Source organism: Anopheles stephensi, chromosome 3, assembly GCF_013141755.1.
Source record: "Anopheles stephensi strain Indian chromosome 3, UCI_ANSTEP_V1.0, whole genome shotgun sequence".
NCBI classification, from domain to species: domain Eukaryota; kingdom Metazoa; phylum Arthropoda; class Insecta; order Diptera; family Culicidae; genus Anopheles; species Anopheles stephensi.
The window spans coordinates 64214686-64230498 of record NC_050203.1 but is presented as its reverse complement, the minus strand read 5'-3'; the positions used below and the strand labels follow the sequence as shown (position 1 = coordinate 64230498).

The window sequence follows — 15813 nt, the reverse complement described above, 5'->3', positions numbered from 1 at the left end:
ACGAAGAAGAAACTTGTTCTCGCGTCTGGATTCCGCGTGGTGCGCGCCCGATGATGACAGTCGCGCGCGTGAGCATAGCAAGTGCGCTTGGTGTCCTCTCTCTCTCATTCGTCGAACGAACGTGCCGGGAGTTGGACCGCAGCCGGAACCGTGTCACAGTGAAAGTCCGCGTGTCGTAGAACACAACCCTACAGGGATAAGTGCAAACCGAACAGAATAGTGGTGAAAGACTAAAGTTGAACCAGAACTGAAAGAACATTGCCAACATGGGAGATCCGGTCGTGCCAGCGAAGGGCAACATTTTGGGAAGTAAGTAGAGGTTGTTATCACTGTTAAGCTAGTGGGAAACAGTGCGCTTTGGATAAGAAAGCCATATGGTTAAAAGGGGTAAAAGTGTGTGGGCGACTCCAACCCACGAAGACAGTGTTTTCAACATTGTGATTCATGCTCCGGATCATGAGATATAAATTGCATTTTCCTTTGCAATCCTTGGGGCCAATGGCCTTATGGTAAAGAAAATTAAATCTCCGTGTATTGGAAGGCGTCCCCAAGTGCAACCTCAACTGCGGAGGAGGACAAGTACAAGTTTTAACGTCCCACGAGCGATTGGGATGATGTATCTCTGGCATTGGCCATGCAGACCGTGCACGACGATAGCTAGCAGCAGCGTTTTTCCTCGACCTTCATCTAGCAGCTTCCAAATGGGTGACACACGCACACACACACATCTTCCCGGTGCGTGCATTCAGGTTTGGTTGAACTAAAATTAACCCACCGTGGAATACTCGGTTTCTTTGCATCGGCGGATGGTTGAAATCGATGAGGGAGTTCGGATCAGATCGCTCTCCACTGTCCTCCTTTTTGAACAATACCGAATCATCGTTGAATTTGTCTCTTTGGGAGGTAGCAGACAGTGGGCTTGATGTAGATATCCGTCCCGGTAGCACTGGTGCCCTGCTACCAAGGCATCACCCCATCCTCCTCGGTCACGGTGGGTTTAATTTATACACCTTGATATAGGGATTCTCATCAAAGCAACCAACCAAGAAAGCGAATACCAGCTGGAAATAGAAAACACAGCCGCCTACTGGTACAGTAACCGAGTGTGCCGTATGGTGTGATTCCTATTGCGCGGATTCTGCTTTAGGTCGCCGATGGAACCGCTTAAAGGATAAGGATCTTGCTTACTCCGAAAAGGTTGGACAGCGGAACTAAGCAACAAGGGAAAAAACGACGTGCCTCGAATTACGGGTGCGGCAGCAAATGTTTAGATAGAACGTGGATGTTGCGGATACAAACACCCATCTTACGGGGCTTGGGAGATTTGGGACGTCGTGAAGTGTTTCTGCTTTCATTGCTGCAGACACTGGTTGCTTAGACTTGTTTTTTTGCATGGGTACAAATGCTATCGATTGCTGATGTTGTTGTGCGAATTTGTATTTTGTGAAAATAGCACAAGCGAGACACGCCTTTTCACTGGCTGCATGCTGATAATGAAATTCCACCACCACCACCCATATGGGAGACACATATCGAACGGAATATGAACGCACGAGACGACGTGGATTGTTTTATTTAACAAAACTGTCTGACAATGTTTATAAATAAACGTTCGTTGAGGAAAGTATAGAGAAAGACTTTAAGCAAGCTGAATTTAAGAATGGCACTCAAAATATGTCGAGTCCCACATCCGATGTGCTGCAGATTGTGCAAAACTGCAGAATATTATTATGGAACTCCTCTGCCACCCCAATATTTGTGTGCCCGGTAAAGATGCAATCCTGGTTGGGAAATTACTCATTCGCGCTCTTCTCCATTCGGGTGCTAGCCGAAAGGTCAGCTAGAGGACACACGGCCGGGGCGCGCATCTTTCGACGAGCGTGCGTTTGGAGCTGGTGGGAAAAGGCATGAGGATGTTTGAAGATTTTACATTATATCGGGGTCACATTAAGAGGCCGCTCTTGCAGTCAAAGAATTTTAAGTGGTTACATTTTCAATTGCTTGGTTCAATTCAATCTTCAAATGATTCCTGCTTCTTGAAGGACATGCGAACAAATAGAGCATTTAGCCAGTAAGAAACAGTAACACAAACTTTGACATTGAGATATCCTTCGTCGGTACACGTGGTGCGCCAACAAAATAGCCGGCGTTCTTCTATCGGAGAGAATCGTATTTTCTCCCATGGCTCAAAAGCAGCACACAGGGAGAGAGACCTCCTTGGATTATGTTTGCAATGAGGCCAACAGGTGGAAACTGACAACGGTTGTCGTTACCATGGGAAAATTTGCTTTTCACCGCCACACTCGCCTACTGCGAGCGATCTTCCGGTGGAAAGCCTACTCAATTTCCCGCCAAAAAGCATCAAACGAGCAGTGGTGGTGTTTATGATGCTCCCTGTGCTACTGCTACTGGCTTTGATCGTGTATACCGGTTGCTAGACGGCATGCATCGTCCAAGATTGGTTTTGATTTCGATTTACGATGTGAATTTTATTCCATTGTTTTAGAGGCTGACTGCATTGTTTGATCGGGAATGATAGTCTTAGAAAATGGGTTGGAATGAAGCAAGAAACTCCAACTCCCAGTACAAAAGATTTGGAATCCCACTAGGAACATGAGGCTCTGACGCCCTAACGCTAAAACACTTCTATTTCAGTCTGGTGTTTTATATGAAAGTATAGATAATTATTGCCAAAAAGTGGCCAAATAATTTGTAAATAATCTGATTTAATTTAGTATCGAAAAGTGGTTCAAATAACTTGACCAGTTGTTAAATTATTTGAAAAAGAATCGGAAACCGCTGGCCTGGACCATTCTGTAAAGTAACAGTTGTTTGCGTTTTAAATTTTAAGTGCTGTTATTTAAATGATTTCATACATTAATTAGCCTGTTTCACCATTAAGGATGGGCATTCTCGCAATTAATTTTCATTAACATTTTCCACAACCGAACGATCGCTTGAATAAATGGTTAACGGCTGCCAGCCACTCCCATAACCGGACTTCCGCTGTCTAAGAAATGCCAAACCTTTCCTAAAGAAATTCGCTACCTCGCATTTTGCGCACTGATCGATGAGTCAAACGGGTTCTTCCGTTGGTTAGCACGAGCTGAGCTACTGTTTCCGAAAAGGCTAGAGTGGGCACGCTCTAAAACTCCGTACGTTTTCAGTAATGCACTAATGTGGGTTGGGAAGGAAAGAGAAGCTTCACTACGCCGGATGTTGTAACGTTTCTGCCAGCGGGCAATTTTAAGGCAATAGAATAGAGAGTTCAAATCTGATAAATAAAAAAAGGTAAACCCCGCAACCGGAAGCAGCACGATGCAGTCATCGGTTCTGGATCGATGCACCCCTTCCAACGGTCCAACGGACGCCGGGAGGAGCTTGGAGCTATTGTTTCAACCATTGCCCATGTATATGCATTGGTCTGCGTCGGCGTGTGACTGATTTACATGCCACGATCATCAGATCGTACCCGTCGATTTCGGGCCCTTTCCCCATAGGGCTTGGACCATCCCAGCGCGATACATTTTTGTTCCCCCATTTCTACAGCCCTTTTTCTGCACTTGGTATTGCGATGGTATATATGACATCAACGGGGTCATGTTCTAAGGGCCAGGGAAGGCATTTAATTGCCTCTTTGTCGTTGGTTTTGGGTAGCTTCTTCTCATGTTCCACCCACACGGAGAACCATTTTCGAGAACAAGATTTTAAACCTTTTTTATGACCATATGTCTGTGCTTTTTTGGTTTTGTCTTTGCGTTCCCGCAGCCCTCATCCCGGCCCGTTACATTTTGGCCGTGCTCGGTTCGATCGCGATGGCTATCATCTACGGGCTGAAGGTGAATCTGAGCGTGGCGATGGTCGCGATGCTAAACCATTCGGCCCTTGCCCATCACGGAGCAGTGTCGGTCGACGAGAAAGTGCACGTCAACGCGGAACCCGTCTGCCAAGGAAGCAACTCAACCGAAGCGGTCGAGGTAAGTTTTGTGAATTTGTTGTTACCCTTTATTGCTTTAGGAACAACGCCGCTGTACAGGCCAGTTTGAGTCTGTTGTATTTTTTTTTTCCTCTGGTATGGACAGCTTGGATCTTGCACAGTGATTGATGTATTTATAAGTTGCATAATGCAACAAAGTACCAAAGCTTCAATTTTTTAAGATGGTCGAAGACATGTTTTGAGGTAGATTAAAACATTAAAAGGAATATATCTGCAATTTTTCCGATAGCTCTTCTTCTTCCAAGGCACTGCAACCTCTTAAAGTCTAGGCCAGCCATTTCTGGTTTTCTGTGACATGATTTTACCCCGCAGAAAAGTAGTCAGCTCCGCGGGTCTACGGGGTACGGGAGGCGGTCTTTGATGCAATTTGAACCTCGATCCGCCGTGTGACCGTTATCGCCTCGGCCACCGGACCGCCCCAAAACTGAGCTTCTAATATCTCAAATCAGTTGGAAAACAATGTGCTTTTTTCTGCTGGTTCATTTTCTATGGAATTTTAAAATCCAATATTCCCCATGTGATAAAAGGCAGCGATAAAGGTTGATACAGATTTTGTTTTAACTAGAACCAAACTAAGGTCCTCAGGAGTTCAACTCCTAACTTGCAACTTGGACTTGCTTATCATTTTCTTCCGGTGTCAATATCCAATACTTAAGTTTTACGATTTACTTCATTTCGTTTTTTTTTATGTAAAATCTTTTCACTGGCTTAACAAACACTTGGAGTCATTCTAGTATAAATTTATTTGAATAGTCAAAAAACAAGATCACTAAGACTTCAATATCCAAATGAAATGATTAGCATAGCAAATCGGCCACATCTTCTTCTTCTTTCTTGGCCTGCTCCTATGGGCCACGTCTTAAAGACATGGCCTGGTGTCCACTTCCTTTCCGGGAAACTCGGTCCATAGCTGCACTCCTTCACCCCCGGCTGCATCCGAGATCTCCCTTAGATCTGTGTCCACTTAATCCAACAAACGGCTCGGCTCGGTCGCATCGTCCCGAACGGGTCGCTAACGAGCACCTTCCTGGGGTGAGGGCATTAGTCCGGCATCATACTCATCACATGCCCTAACCAGCGTATCCTTCGGGCTTTGGCAAACCGTCAGGATGTCAGCATCGCCAAATAGCTCAGCTAGCTCGAGGTTCATTCTCCTTCTCCACACGCCCTGCTCGCACACACACTGCTAAAGATAGTCCGAAACATCCGATTTACAAATTACATCCTAATCTGTTTTGTTCTATTCTCTACTGTACTGTACTGAATGACGATCGTTAACGACTACTGTACGCGTGGATGGATACTGTTAAAAATGATTTATTAATTTGTCTAAATGATCTCACTACTTAAACTTCTCCAAGCATCTCTTGTTGGTGTCACTCATTTCGGTTTGTTTAAAAACGATCGCGAACGCGATCATATGATCCCCCGATGATCACTTTCCATTCATCTAAAGAATCTTTCCCATTCTTGTTCATTCACCTCCGCTGAAACGAAAGTGAAACCAATCAAAGCCAACCACCGTTGTTTTTTTGCGGACCATCAAGACCATGGCACAAAAGAGAACCAGCAACTGATACAGAAGCGAACGAAATGCGTACAATATAAATAACAGCTGTTATGGTGCCTTTTCCACTTTATAATTATCTGGATCTTTTCTCGTCATATTTCGCATTCGCGAGTTCAGCGCCTTCCCGCCAATTGAATGTGGCGCCCGACGAATGCTGAGATGTAGTCATTTTCGGACATCACACTTCCGAACCGTCCATGACCTTCTCGGCCTCCTTCTTTAACGGGTAAACGTTGTTGACCACCCTCTGTTAGTTGGTGGGTTTTTTTTAACTGTTCTTTCGATCATCAGGAGAAGCGTGGCAGTTACGCCGATTAATCTCCCTCGTCGTTGATTGAAATGTGATGCTCACTAAATTGGCGCTATATTTCGGAACCGAGCTTCGGAGCCAGAGGTCGTTGTGCAGAAGTGTTCTGTTTCCCCCGCTCTGTTCTGTTGTCAAGTGTATGCTTTCGTTGCCCCTTTTTTCCAATGATGATAGCCCATATCTGGTTTTGACGAGCGGTGCTGCTGCTATCGCAGGTTGTAAATTGATATCATTCGAACACTGGGCTCTGGACCGCGGGCGAATCCGATGAAACTGATTTCACTCGGTTCACTCGGAGCCAAATTGGGTCATAATTCAACAGATACGTTGTTATCGAAATTATTGTCAAACCAACAGCGAAATGCAGACAAACATTTTTATTAAATCGCTTTTTGTTCTTTCTTTCGTGGAGGAGAGTATAATATTCTAATTGTTTTTCTTCATTTATGGCACGTTTTCCTTTTCTTTCCCAGGACGGCCCATTCATCTGGAGCGAACCGGTGCAGGGCATCATCCTTAGCTGCTACTTCTGGGGCTACCTGGTCTCGCAGGTCCCTGGAGCACGCGTGGCCGAATCGTTCTCCGCCCGCTGGGTCATGTTCTTCTCCGTGCTGATCAACGTGGTCTGCACGCTGCTAACGCCAGTCGCCGCCAAGATGCACTACGTTGCGATGATCGTTATGCGCGTTGGTGAAGGAATCGGTGGTGGTGTCACCTTCCCGGCCATGCACGTAATGCTCGCTTCGTGGGCACCACCAAACGAGCGTAGCGTCATGTCTGCCATCGTGTACGCCGGTACCGCCCTCGGCACGGTAATCTCGATGCTGATGGCCGGTGTGTTGGCCGGTACGCTGGGCTGGGAGTCGGTGTTCTACGTTATGGGTGGGCTGAGCTGTCTGTGGATGGTGCTGTGGCTGTGGTTGATTCAGGACACACCGAGCAAACAGCCTTTGATTAGCCAGGAGGAGCGTGATCTCATTACGTCCTCGCTCGGGTCGGGTTCGGCGAGCGGTCACGGTGGCGAACCGAAGCCACCCGTACCGTGGCGCAAGGTGTTTACGTCCGGACCATTCTACGGCATACTGATTGCGCACGTCTGCAACAACTGGGGCTGGTACATGCTGCTGATCGAGCTGCCATTCTACATGAAGCAGGTGCTACAGTTCAACATCAAGGAAAATGCCGTCGTTACCGCCATCCCGTTCCTGACGATGTGGTTCTTCAGCATGGCACTCAGCAAAACGCTCGATGCGCTGCGGTCGCGCGGCAAGATCACGACCACCATTGCGCGCAAAACGGCCACCTTCATTGCGTCGGCCGTACCGATGGGATGCCTGCTGGCGCTCTGCTACATCGGCTGCCAGCGTGGCCTAGCGGTAACACTGATGACCGTCGGCATTACGGCGATCGGTGGCATGTTCTGTGGGCTGCTCTCTAACCACATCGATATTGCACCGAACTATGCGGGCACACTGATGGCCATTACCAACACTGCCGCCACCCTGTCCGGCATCATTGTTCCCATCTTTGTTGGACAGATTACGCATGGCAATGTAAGCAGATCTACAATATTTGCAGAAAAAACAGTAATTTTCAAATCTTCTATGGTTTTTTTTGGTTTCGTTTTAGCAAACGATCGGCGCTTGGCGTGTAATCTTCTTCGTAACGATCGCGCTCTACATTCTCGAGATCATCGCTTACCTGCTGCTTGCCTCTGGCGAAGAACAGCCCTGGAACAAAGGCGACAAACCGGCCAGTTCGATTGAAGCGGCCGAAGCGGAAGCCACCCCACTGAACACGAAAGAATCGAAACAGAGCTACAATGGGCAGGAGCAGTAAAGCAAGTCAATTGGAGCCGTCGATTTATATGCAATAAGATCGCATATCACTGTCACCACACTCTCTCTATCAATTTTAAAACTGTTTTACCGAAGCCAATGGTACTTAAGGTTAGATAAACTAAGTTTAACTAAGTTAACTCTCGTTTGAATTGTTTCGAGAGAGAGAGAGAATGCCAGTTTACAAAGTTTTGATGCTTAGACCTATGTTAAGATCTATTTAAACCGCGTGAAAGATTGTTCGAAAAGCCACAAGGCGAGGAATATGGATTTAAAGAGGAAAGTTCCCAGTGAGTTCCACTTGCTTTTCAACAATCATTCAATGTAAGTGCAATCGCGTATAGGATTATTGTGCAGCCATCGTTTCAGCCTAATTGCGCGCTAAAAAAAACCCAAATCGCTTTTCATCGATCACTGGCAGAAGCAAGAAAGCAATGTACATTAGTAGCCGTTTGATTTTCCAAATCCGATCGTGCAAAATTGCCTTCGTAGAGTGTGTTGTACTTAAATGCATTGATCAGTAAACTGGATCGAAATGATTTTCTAATAAATATATTATGGCGTTAAATATATTATGGCGTCAGGCGTGTGTGCGCGCGCCCTGAGAGCAACAATTGAATGAAATGTGAAAGACTTGCAGGGAAAGCAGAACAGCCGATTGACTATTATGAAGCGGATAAGTATATAGGCCAGAATTTTAGAACTCAAACAAGCTTAGCAAAACATATAGGACTCCCACCACTGCGGAAAGCACCACATGATGATACTATACGGCGAACAAGAAGTATGTGTAGAAAATAAAACAATACAGATGTACAGCGTTTGTGTTCTTAATTACTTTTATATTCAAATTGGCTTAAGTTTAAAATTTAAATTCTCCGACAATTAGAAGAAACGTTCGAGCGATCTCGCTCGCTCGCTCCGGTCCTCGACAATGTGTACTGCCCGGGTCACTAAGAGCCTTGACGTCCTCTCCTAGCTTAGACCAAAAAACGTGCCCTTAGCAGCACACGGGATTGGGAGAATAAGGATGTTGGTTCAACATCTCCGCTTTGTCAGTCGTAATGAACAAATGCTCAACATCCTATTTCTCATACCATCTTACAAAAGCACGCATTCGTCGTTAGATTCCCTTTCCTCTAGCAATCAATCTAGAAATGGCCATGACCCATCTTTATGCGGCGGCTTGCTGTCCTTGCACCTTGGTCATTTCGGTTTTAAACTTTGCTATCGTTTCTCGGGCAAGTTTCAATTTTTCCTTCAGCAGTGCAATTTCCGATATTACCTTCGCCTTGGTTTCGATTATATTTTCCAGCGCCTGTACCTTTTTCTCCTCAACTGGAACGAAACAGCAGGTAAAAGGTTAAAAAGAAAACGCATTGAAGGAAATGGTTTTGGTCGTGAAAAATCCTACAATCCGTATCATGCTTCCAGATGCCACTGGTTACAGGTTTCACATTCGTCAGCTGTTGCTGCATCAGTTGCGTCGGCTCCTGGAATACCAGCTCCTCGTACTGCTCCGACACCAGCCCCTTCTTACCCTCGATCTGCGACGAAACCTCACCGTCCAGGATGGGCGATTGGAACAGCTTCAGGATGTGGTACATCGTGACGGGCCGTTCGGTAGGATCGTGAAAATGAATTTTGATCACTATCTCAAACTCGCCCCACCCGGTTTCGGTCACTTCGTATGGTGGTTTCGTGATGATGCGGTTCGGGTTCGCGTAGCTTTCGTGCAGCTTGAAGTGTATCTTTTTCACATACGATTGCATATCTTCGTTTTTGTACGGTTTCACGTACACCGTCCACTGGTGCGTGTGGCCGTCTTCTTCCCGCTTTTTGCCAAACGAACGGGCCACATTGCCGTACACCACCGGCTTTACTATGGTTAGTCCCTAGAATTGCAAGGAAGTTATTAAAGCACCGAACCAGTTTCGGCTACCTGTTGTTTGCCTACCTTAACTCGGCCACCCGAGTCCGGACCAAAGTGTGTTAACATATTCATCTTCGAAGATTGCACTACGTAAACTAATAATCTTTCAACGTAGTTCTCAAGTAAAATGAAGAAAATTTGTACTGTTTCTCTTTACACCAACAAAATGTTTGTAAACAACGCGCTGCACCGATGATGCTGCCGGCAGCTGTCAAAAATTTGACGTTTGGACAGCGATGAAAAAAGGGGAAATTGGAATTCGGAAAAAATGCTTAGAAATTCATCGAATTTTGAACGGAATTACCCTGTAAACAAAGGGGAGGAAATTTGGGAAATTTGTGTCGTCGATAGCTGCATGGAAAAACACAGTGTAACCGCGAGGGAAACCCACGGACCGAGACTGTGTTGAAGCCGGCTCTGCGTGTGTGCCTGCGCAGTTTGTAAGCAATGTGGACATTTTTGGACTTAAAATTATTTCTGTGCTTGTGATATTGACTATCAGTGCCACTCTCCTGGAGTACTGGAAAAAAGACGGTTTCAAGCATCAGGTTCCTTGTGCATAATTACTAACATTAATTGCGATACTCTGGAACGAAAATCTCTTGGGAAGACCCGCAGCGCACTCGTTCGTCAGAAGAGGTAAGTTAAAATCAATTATAGAAATAATTAATCATGTTAAGCTCTTTGACGGCTCGTTTGTTGATACGCTTGCGGTGCCGGTCCTGACAAGGTAGGAACGGGCATCGAATCCCACCCGGAGACTCTTTTCAACCACATCACAACCACATCAGCCAGCTAGGGGAAACTTAAACCAAGGGACTGGCTTGTATTCGCAATCCAAAGACCACTTAATATTGTTTAGAGTCGAAGAGGAAAACCTTTTGTAAACCATGGACACGCATACTATCCTACCAATAGTAGTAATACAGCAATCAATGTCCAACCTCCTGTGAGCCTGTTTTCCGTGCTCTTTTGAAAAGGTCTCCGGCAAACACACGGCTGCAGTTCATTACCAATTTACTAACTAACCCCACCGAGATTCAATTATGATTGCGCGGTACTTTGCCGTCGTATTTCAGGTGGCATTCGTCATCGATCAATATTACCTACATGCAACACCAGCTCGATAATGTTGTTGGTGGATGTAGTATGTAAACTGTATCGACGCTGCCACGGTTTTGTTATGCCCACATACGCTCACATCGTTACTTTCCGTCCATTCCATTTTTATCGTTCGGGCGGTGAGCATCGCGCGGTCTCTCGGCGCAAGCAACAGGAGTGGAGATTCTGTCAACCCCACCATCGGAACAGCTAAACAGCGGCTAAGTGCATACACGGTGCTTTCCGATTGAACAAGTGTAAGCAAAACGATCGCCTGTCTGTGTGTGTGTGTTAGTGCTTGCGTGTTGCATGTGAATTACATTACAGAAAAAGAGAGAAAAAACACGTGTCTATCGTAATTATTCTACGTCGTGTTTGGAAAAGTCGCGCGCATACGACCGTTACCTAAAAGGCAGCGGGCTAAAAGTGTGAAAAGACTCATTCACTGTTACAGGTGAGTTAGGCTCCACTTGCGACAGTTTTATCGTAGTTAGCTAGTTAAATACACACCCACGCATCTTATCAGCGTTAACAGCTGCACACAAAGAAAGCGTGTTGCAAAGCTGGCTGGATTTTAGTAAGGGTGACGCAGCCAGCTACATTTTGCGGTATTCGAAAAGTTCTGCTAAACATGATTGCCGAATCCTTGGATAAGCATTTGAATGTGTTGAGTGAAGAAAGCAAGGAATACTCCGTACAATTACGTTCCACGTTGGCCACGTTGGTGATTTTTGCGCTCTGAAACTATGATTCATTTTGCACTCACTCTGTCGCACATACGTACAACATTCGAAACGCTCTCCACGCAGCCTACTGCGCTGCATAACGCAGTAACGAAACACACAGCAGCCTTATTCACGAAATAGCCATCTGTTTTGGAAAAGAGATCAATTTACAGGTTGTTATGAAATAAGAAGCAAAAGAAAACCCGGTGCCTCTGCGCACCGTGCGTATGCAGTACGAACCACCATCGAACACGACGAGGCAAACCTAGCTCAGCATAATGATCGGCATTTGGTCTGTAGCCGGCACCCCAATAATCCCCCCACTACTGGCCGGGTGGTGATGCAAAAAAAGCAACAACTAGTATGCCATGAATTTATCATGCTGGCAGAGTAGTGGTAGTAGTATGGGGTGGTGGTAATGGTGGCCGATTATTATGTCCAAAGATGTAACCCCTTCTTTTGGATCGATTTTTAGCCCTGAAATTGGTTGCCGTTTCCATGCTCACCTTTGCCGCGCCAAATTGACAAGCATACTAGAAAGTTGCCCCACGCGGAACGTTCGATCAGGCAGAAGCAAAACAACTGTTTTTTGCACACCTTTGCCTCTGCATCTGGAAGGATGGAATTGATGAACCTGCGACACCGCTAAATGTTCGGAGCAACAATCATCATCCCTTTTTTAATGGTTCGAGCCTACTGGGATAGTGAAATTAAGTTTCACGGAGCTGACCCTGTTCCAGCGTGTGAGCTTATGTGAGCTCATAACCTCGACCTTATTTTCCTGGACCTTCTCCCTTTGCACCACTCGGTATTTTTTGTCCGATCCGTCAATGAGGGCTCTTTTCCTTGCAGTTGGAAGTCTGTTTGACTGGCTGGACCCGATCTACGAAAAAAGTGACTGTTCTGTATGCTCCAACTATCGCGCCATCTCATAGCTTCCAAAATCCTTGAATCCATAATTCACACTTTGGGAAATTTGGGAAATCTTGGAGCTTATATTATGTCATTTTATATCATCTTGGAAGTCAATCTAACCATTTATATTAGTCCTAAAAAGATTGAGTTCTACTAACGTCGTTTTTCAAACTAGGCAATTATCCAAAATTAGCACCATCTTCGTATAAGAAATAAAGCACCCATTCACTACTAGAGCTCATTTCTACGACGAGCTATCTCACTTGCCCGTAACAAAAGGACCAGTCGCCAGCCTTCAATCCATTCAATAGAAGATTAGTCAACAAACAAGATGTTATTTCGAACACGATCAGGAGACTCCTTACGTTGCTGCTCTCCGGTGTTCCCGGTTTCGTATAAGCTGTCTCGAAAGTACGCTCGTGATAAGCGCTTATCTTATCGTTAGCATCTTGTTGGTACGCAGTTTTTAGCAGTGAATGGTAAACCCTTTTGCACCCGGTTGGCTAATTATTTGCAGAACCATTCACAGTGCAATTCGTATGTACCTGCGAGTAAATAGCCCTTAGTGTAGACGGACACTTCGTCAAGTAGATGGAATGTGAACTTGAGTGTTGTGAAGGAGTTGTGGCATTAGTTTTTAGCTTTTTGTTCTATTCTTTAAACTAATGTTTAATTTGAGATTCAGTTTTCGAATGTTCGGACTGAACGAAGCTACGATTAATCTTAAAAAGTGACATCACTTCCCAAAAACCTGTAAATTTGATCTTATCTGATGAGAGGGGCGGTTCGGTAGCCGAGGCGACAGCGGCGCCTGTTTTCACACGGCAGGGCCGGGATTCAAATCCCATCCGGGGACCGCCTCTCCCCGTACGTAGGGCTGACTACTTTACTGCGGGTAAAATTAAGTCACAAAAAGCCAGAAATGGCAGGCCAACATCATCATCAAGTTGGCCTACTCTTTTAAAGAGCACGTCGTCGTGAAATGGCCCGGTCAACAATAGATTTCCAGAAAACTCGATCCCTCTGGCTGCAGCTTCCCATCCGTGTAGGCACCCGATCTCGACAGGTGTCCCTTCACCTGATCCAGCCAACGAACTCGCTGTGCCTGAGGGTCGCTGACGAATACCTTCTTGGATAAATTCTGCCGAAGAGCAAAGATTTGGTCGGTGGTGGATTTGCCTCCAACAAACCCAGCCTGGTAGTTTCCGACGAAATCCGTTGCAAGGGGGGGGGGGAGGGGGCAAGTCTGCAGAACAAGATCTGGGACAGGATTTTATAGGCGGCAATTCCAATCTGTCACCCTTTTTGTAGACTGGGTGAATGACGCCCAGCTTCCACTGCTCCGGTAATTCTTCCTGTTCCCAGATTCTCGTGATCAGCTGGTGCATTTCGACGGTAAGCCTCTCGGCGAGCTCCCATCTTGAAGAGCTCGGCCGCTAGCCCATCACTACCAGCAGCCTTGTTGCTTTTAAGCTGCTCGATGGCGCTGGCAATCTCATCCAAAGATGGCGAAGGCACTTCGTCTTTTGCGCTGTTAGCTTGTTTTGCTACTTGTACCAACCTCTCCTGTCTCTGCTCCATTCGAAGATGCCCTTCGAAGCAGCACTTCCACCTTTCGATCACCTTTCGCTCGTCGCTGTCAGGAGATTTCCGTCTGCGCCCCGGCACATCGCGGTGTTAGGAGCGAATCCACTCCGTGTCTCTTTCAACCTCCTGTAAAACGTGCGAATGTCCCCCGATTGAGCAGGGTCTGCTGTCTCCTTAGTCATTTGTAGTTTTCCACGTTCTGACGGGGTCATTGACACCAAAATTACTTGAGCTTTAAGTGAGCTCTAGGTGCCCTATATTGATTAAGTTTTAATTTTTTTGACCTACGTGTAACTACATTTCTTATTCCCTTTTCGTTTTTGTGTCTACTCTTACAGTACTTATAGGAAAACAAAACACCAAAATGGCTCTTTCAACTAGTGCAAACTTTATTAAATATTTACTATTTTTATTCAACTTTTTCTTTGCGGTAAGTAGCGCGTTTGCCGTCGTACAATTGTTCGGCGCACAATAATTTCCATAATGATTTTTTTTTGTTAACACGAGAATAGATCACGGGCGTTATCATAATGGCCGTTGGGTTGACGGTACAAGGAGCGTATCACAACTTCCGGGACATTCTCGATGCAAAGTTCTTCAGCATTCCCACCTTCCTGGTGGTGATTGGATCGTTCATCTTTGTGATTGCCTTTTTCGGGTGCTGTGGCGCGTACAAGGAAAACTACTGCATGACCCTTACGGTAAGCATGCGTTGCTGACGGATTTGGTAGTACGAATAATCTTTTGACTCCGATGCGTCCTTTTTGTTCTACAGTTTTCCGTCCTGCTGATCTTAATCTTCATTCTGGAACTAGCGGCCGGCATTAGTGGATATGTGCTGCGCAATGATACTCGCGAGCTCGTAAGCAATGCGCTCAACTCGTCCATGAAGAGCTATGGTGGCGAAAATGGTGGAGACATTACACTCATCTGGGATGAGATTCAGGTGGACGTAAGTTAGCCTGTTTGTGTTAACCGATCCTTTACTGTTGCTTGTAATCGATACTTCCCTTTTGTAGTTCGATTGCTGTGGAGTGGTTAATAGTTCGGACTGGGCTCACGCAAATCCGACCAAGTTTAACGAAACATTCCTTCCAATGACCTGCTGTCGGCAGCAGACCGGTAAGTGATACAGGGTAACATGAATGGCCCCGTGTCGTACACTAAAACTAATATTTGGTAATAAAAACAGGTGCCGTCGGATACGTATCTTGCCCGGACCCCTCCAGTGCTACCCTGCGCAAAACTGGATGCATCGACTCCTTCGGTGACTTTATCAAGGCGCACGCTGTAAGCCTAGGGGCGGCCGGTATAGCGCTGGCTGTTATTCAGGTTTGTTGCTACACTACATTTATCCGCAAAGTGTCCGTGTGAATAACGATTTGCTTTTTTTCCTTTTCTTTTAGTTCTTTGGAATCCTATTCGCTTGTTATCTGTCCAAGCAAATAAAGTTGCAGGGCGTCAGCAGCTATTAAGCTTCGCATCTAACTCGTCACGATGTTGTGTAGTTGAGTTTATAAAGTGTTATATTTTGCTTAAAAAATTGCATGCACCCGCCACACTCGCAAATAAAGTTGAATTAAAAGTTTAAAAAAGCTTGGCGCACCGGAAGGTAACAAACTATTTTTGCTGTCTTGCTCTGTTGTTGAAATCCTCGATATCACAAGCATACTAGCGCCGCTCGTCCGCAAGAAAATAAATAAAAGGGCCTTTTTGTACGAACTTTTTCTCCCGATCGCGGTAAGAGTAAATCGTCAATTTTGGACCGAGTTTATGTATTACAGGCCTGGATGGTGATCCCCTACGCACACTTTTGCAGAAGTCTCGTTTGGATGTCTAT

The 15813-nt window shown here is 45.8% G+C and overlaps 3 protein-coding genes across 5 annotated transcripts; 2 read left to right on the top strand and 1 right to left on the bottom strand.

Annotated features, from left to right (window-relative positions):
* The first annotated feature begins 61 nt into the window (after positions 1-61).
* LOC118511606 (sialin) lies at positions 62-8528 on the top strand. Its single transcript, XM_036054889.1, has 4 exons — positions 62-309; positions 3769-3977; positions 6348-7427; positions 7504-8528. Exons 1-4 carry the CDS (start codon positions 267-269, stop codon positions 7711-7713), a joined length of 1542 nt encoding a protein of 513 aa, XP_035910782.1. The 5' UTR covers positions 62-266; the 3' UTR covers positions 7714-8528.
* Positions 8529-8531: 3 nt separating this feature from the next.
* Positions 8532-9861, bottom strand: LOC118511611 (YEATS domain-containing protein 4). Its single transcript, XM_036054901.1, has 3 exons — positions 9670-9861; positions 9127-9607; positions 8532-9050 (listed from the first exon to the last, which is right to left on the bottom strand). The coding sequence occupies exons 1-3, from the start codon at positions 9715-9717 to the stop codon at positions 8887-8889; spliced, it is 693 nt and encodes a 230-aa protein (XP_035910794.1). The 5' UTR covers positions 9718-9861; the 3' UTR covers positions 8532-8886.
* A 112-nt stretch (positions 9862-9973) lies between these two features.
* LOC118511610 (CD63 antigen) lies at positions 9974-15596 on the top strand. 3 transcript variants are annotated; one of them, XM_036054900.1, is made up of 7 exons: positions 9974-10284; positions 14312-14403; positions 14486-14674; positions 14749-14925; positions 14993-15095; positions 15166-15305; positions 15380-15596. In XM_036054900.1, the coding sequence occupies exons 2-7, from the start codon at positions 14338-14340 to the stop codon at positions 15446-15448; spliced, it is 744 nt and encodes a 247-aa protein (XP_035910793.1). In that variant the 5' UTR covers positions 9974-10284; positions 14312-14337; the 3' UTR covers positions 15449-15596. The 3 variants fall into 3 exon arrangements, with proteins under 3 accessions (XP_035910793.1, XP_035910791.1, XP_035910792.1); XM_036054898.1 differs by lacking the exon at positions 9974-10284 and adding an exon at positions 10836-11200; XM_036054899.1 differs by lacking the exon at positions 9974-10284 and adding an exon at positions 10858-11003.
* Positions 15597-15813: the final 217 nt, after the last annotated feature.

Bases quoted from the DNA above. Each gene is read 5' to 3' on its own strand.
- LOC118511606 (XM_036054889.1), top strand. From the start codon at position 267: ATGGGAGATCCGGTCGTGCCAGCGAAGGGCAACATTTTGGGAA. The intron at 3,978-6,347 runs GTAAGTTTTGTG...TTTCTTTCCCAG, and splicing joins ACTCAACCGAAGCGGTCGAG to GACGGCCCATTCATCTGGAG. The intron at 7,428-7,503 runs GTAAGCAGATCT...GTTTCGTTTTAG, and splicing joins GACAGATTACGCATGGCAAT to CAAACGATCGGCGCTTGGCG.
- LOC118511611 (XM_036054901.1), bottom strand. From the start codon at position 9,717: ATGAATATGTTAACACACTTTGGTCCGGACTCGGGTGGCCGAGTTAAG. The intron at 9,608-9,669 runs GTAGGCAAACAA...TTGCAATTCTAG, and splicing joins ACTCGGGTGGCCGAGTTAAG to GGACTAACCATAGTAAAGCC. The intron at 9,051-9,126 runs GTAGGATTTTTC...GTTTCGTTCCAG, and splicing joins CTGGAAGCATGATACGGATT to TTGAGGAGAAAAAGGTACAG.
- LOC118511610 (XM_036054900.1), top strand. From the start codon at position 14,338: ATGGCTCTTTCAACTAGTGCAAACTTTATTAAATATTTACTATTTTTA. The intron at 14,675-14,748 runs GTAAGCATGCGT...TTTGTTCTACAG, and splicing joins ACTACTGCATGACCCTTACG to TTTTCCGTCCTGCTGATCTT. The intron at 14,926-14,992 runs GTAAGTTAGCCT...TCCCTTTTGTAG, and splicing joins GGGATGAGATTCAGGTGGAC to TTCGATTGCTGTGGAGTGGT.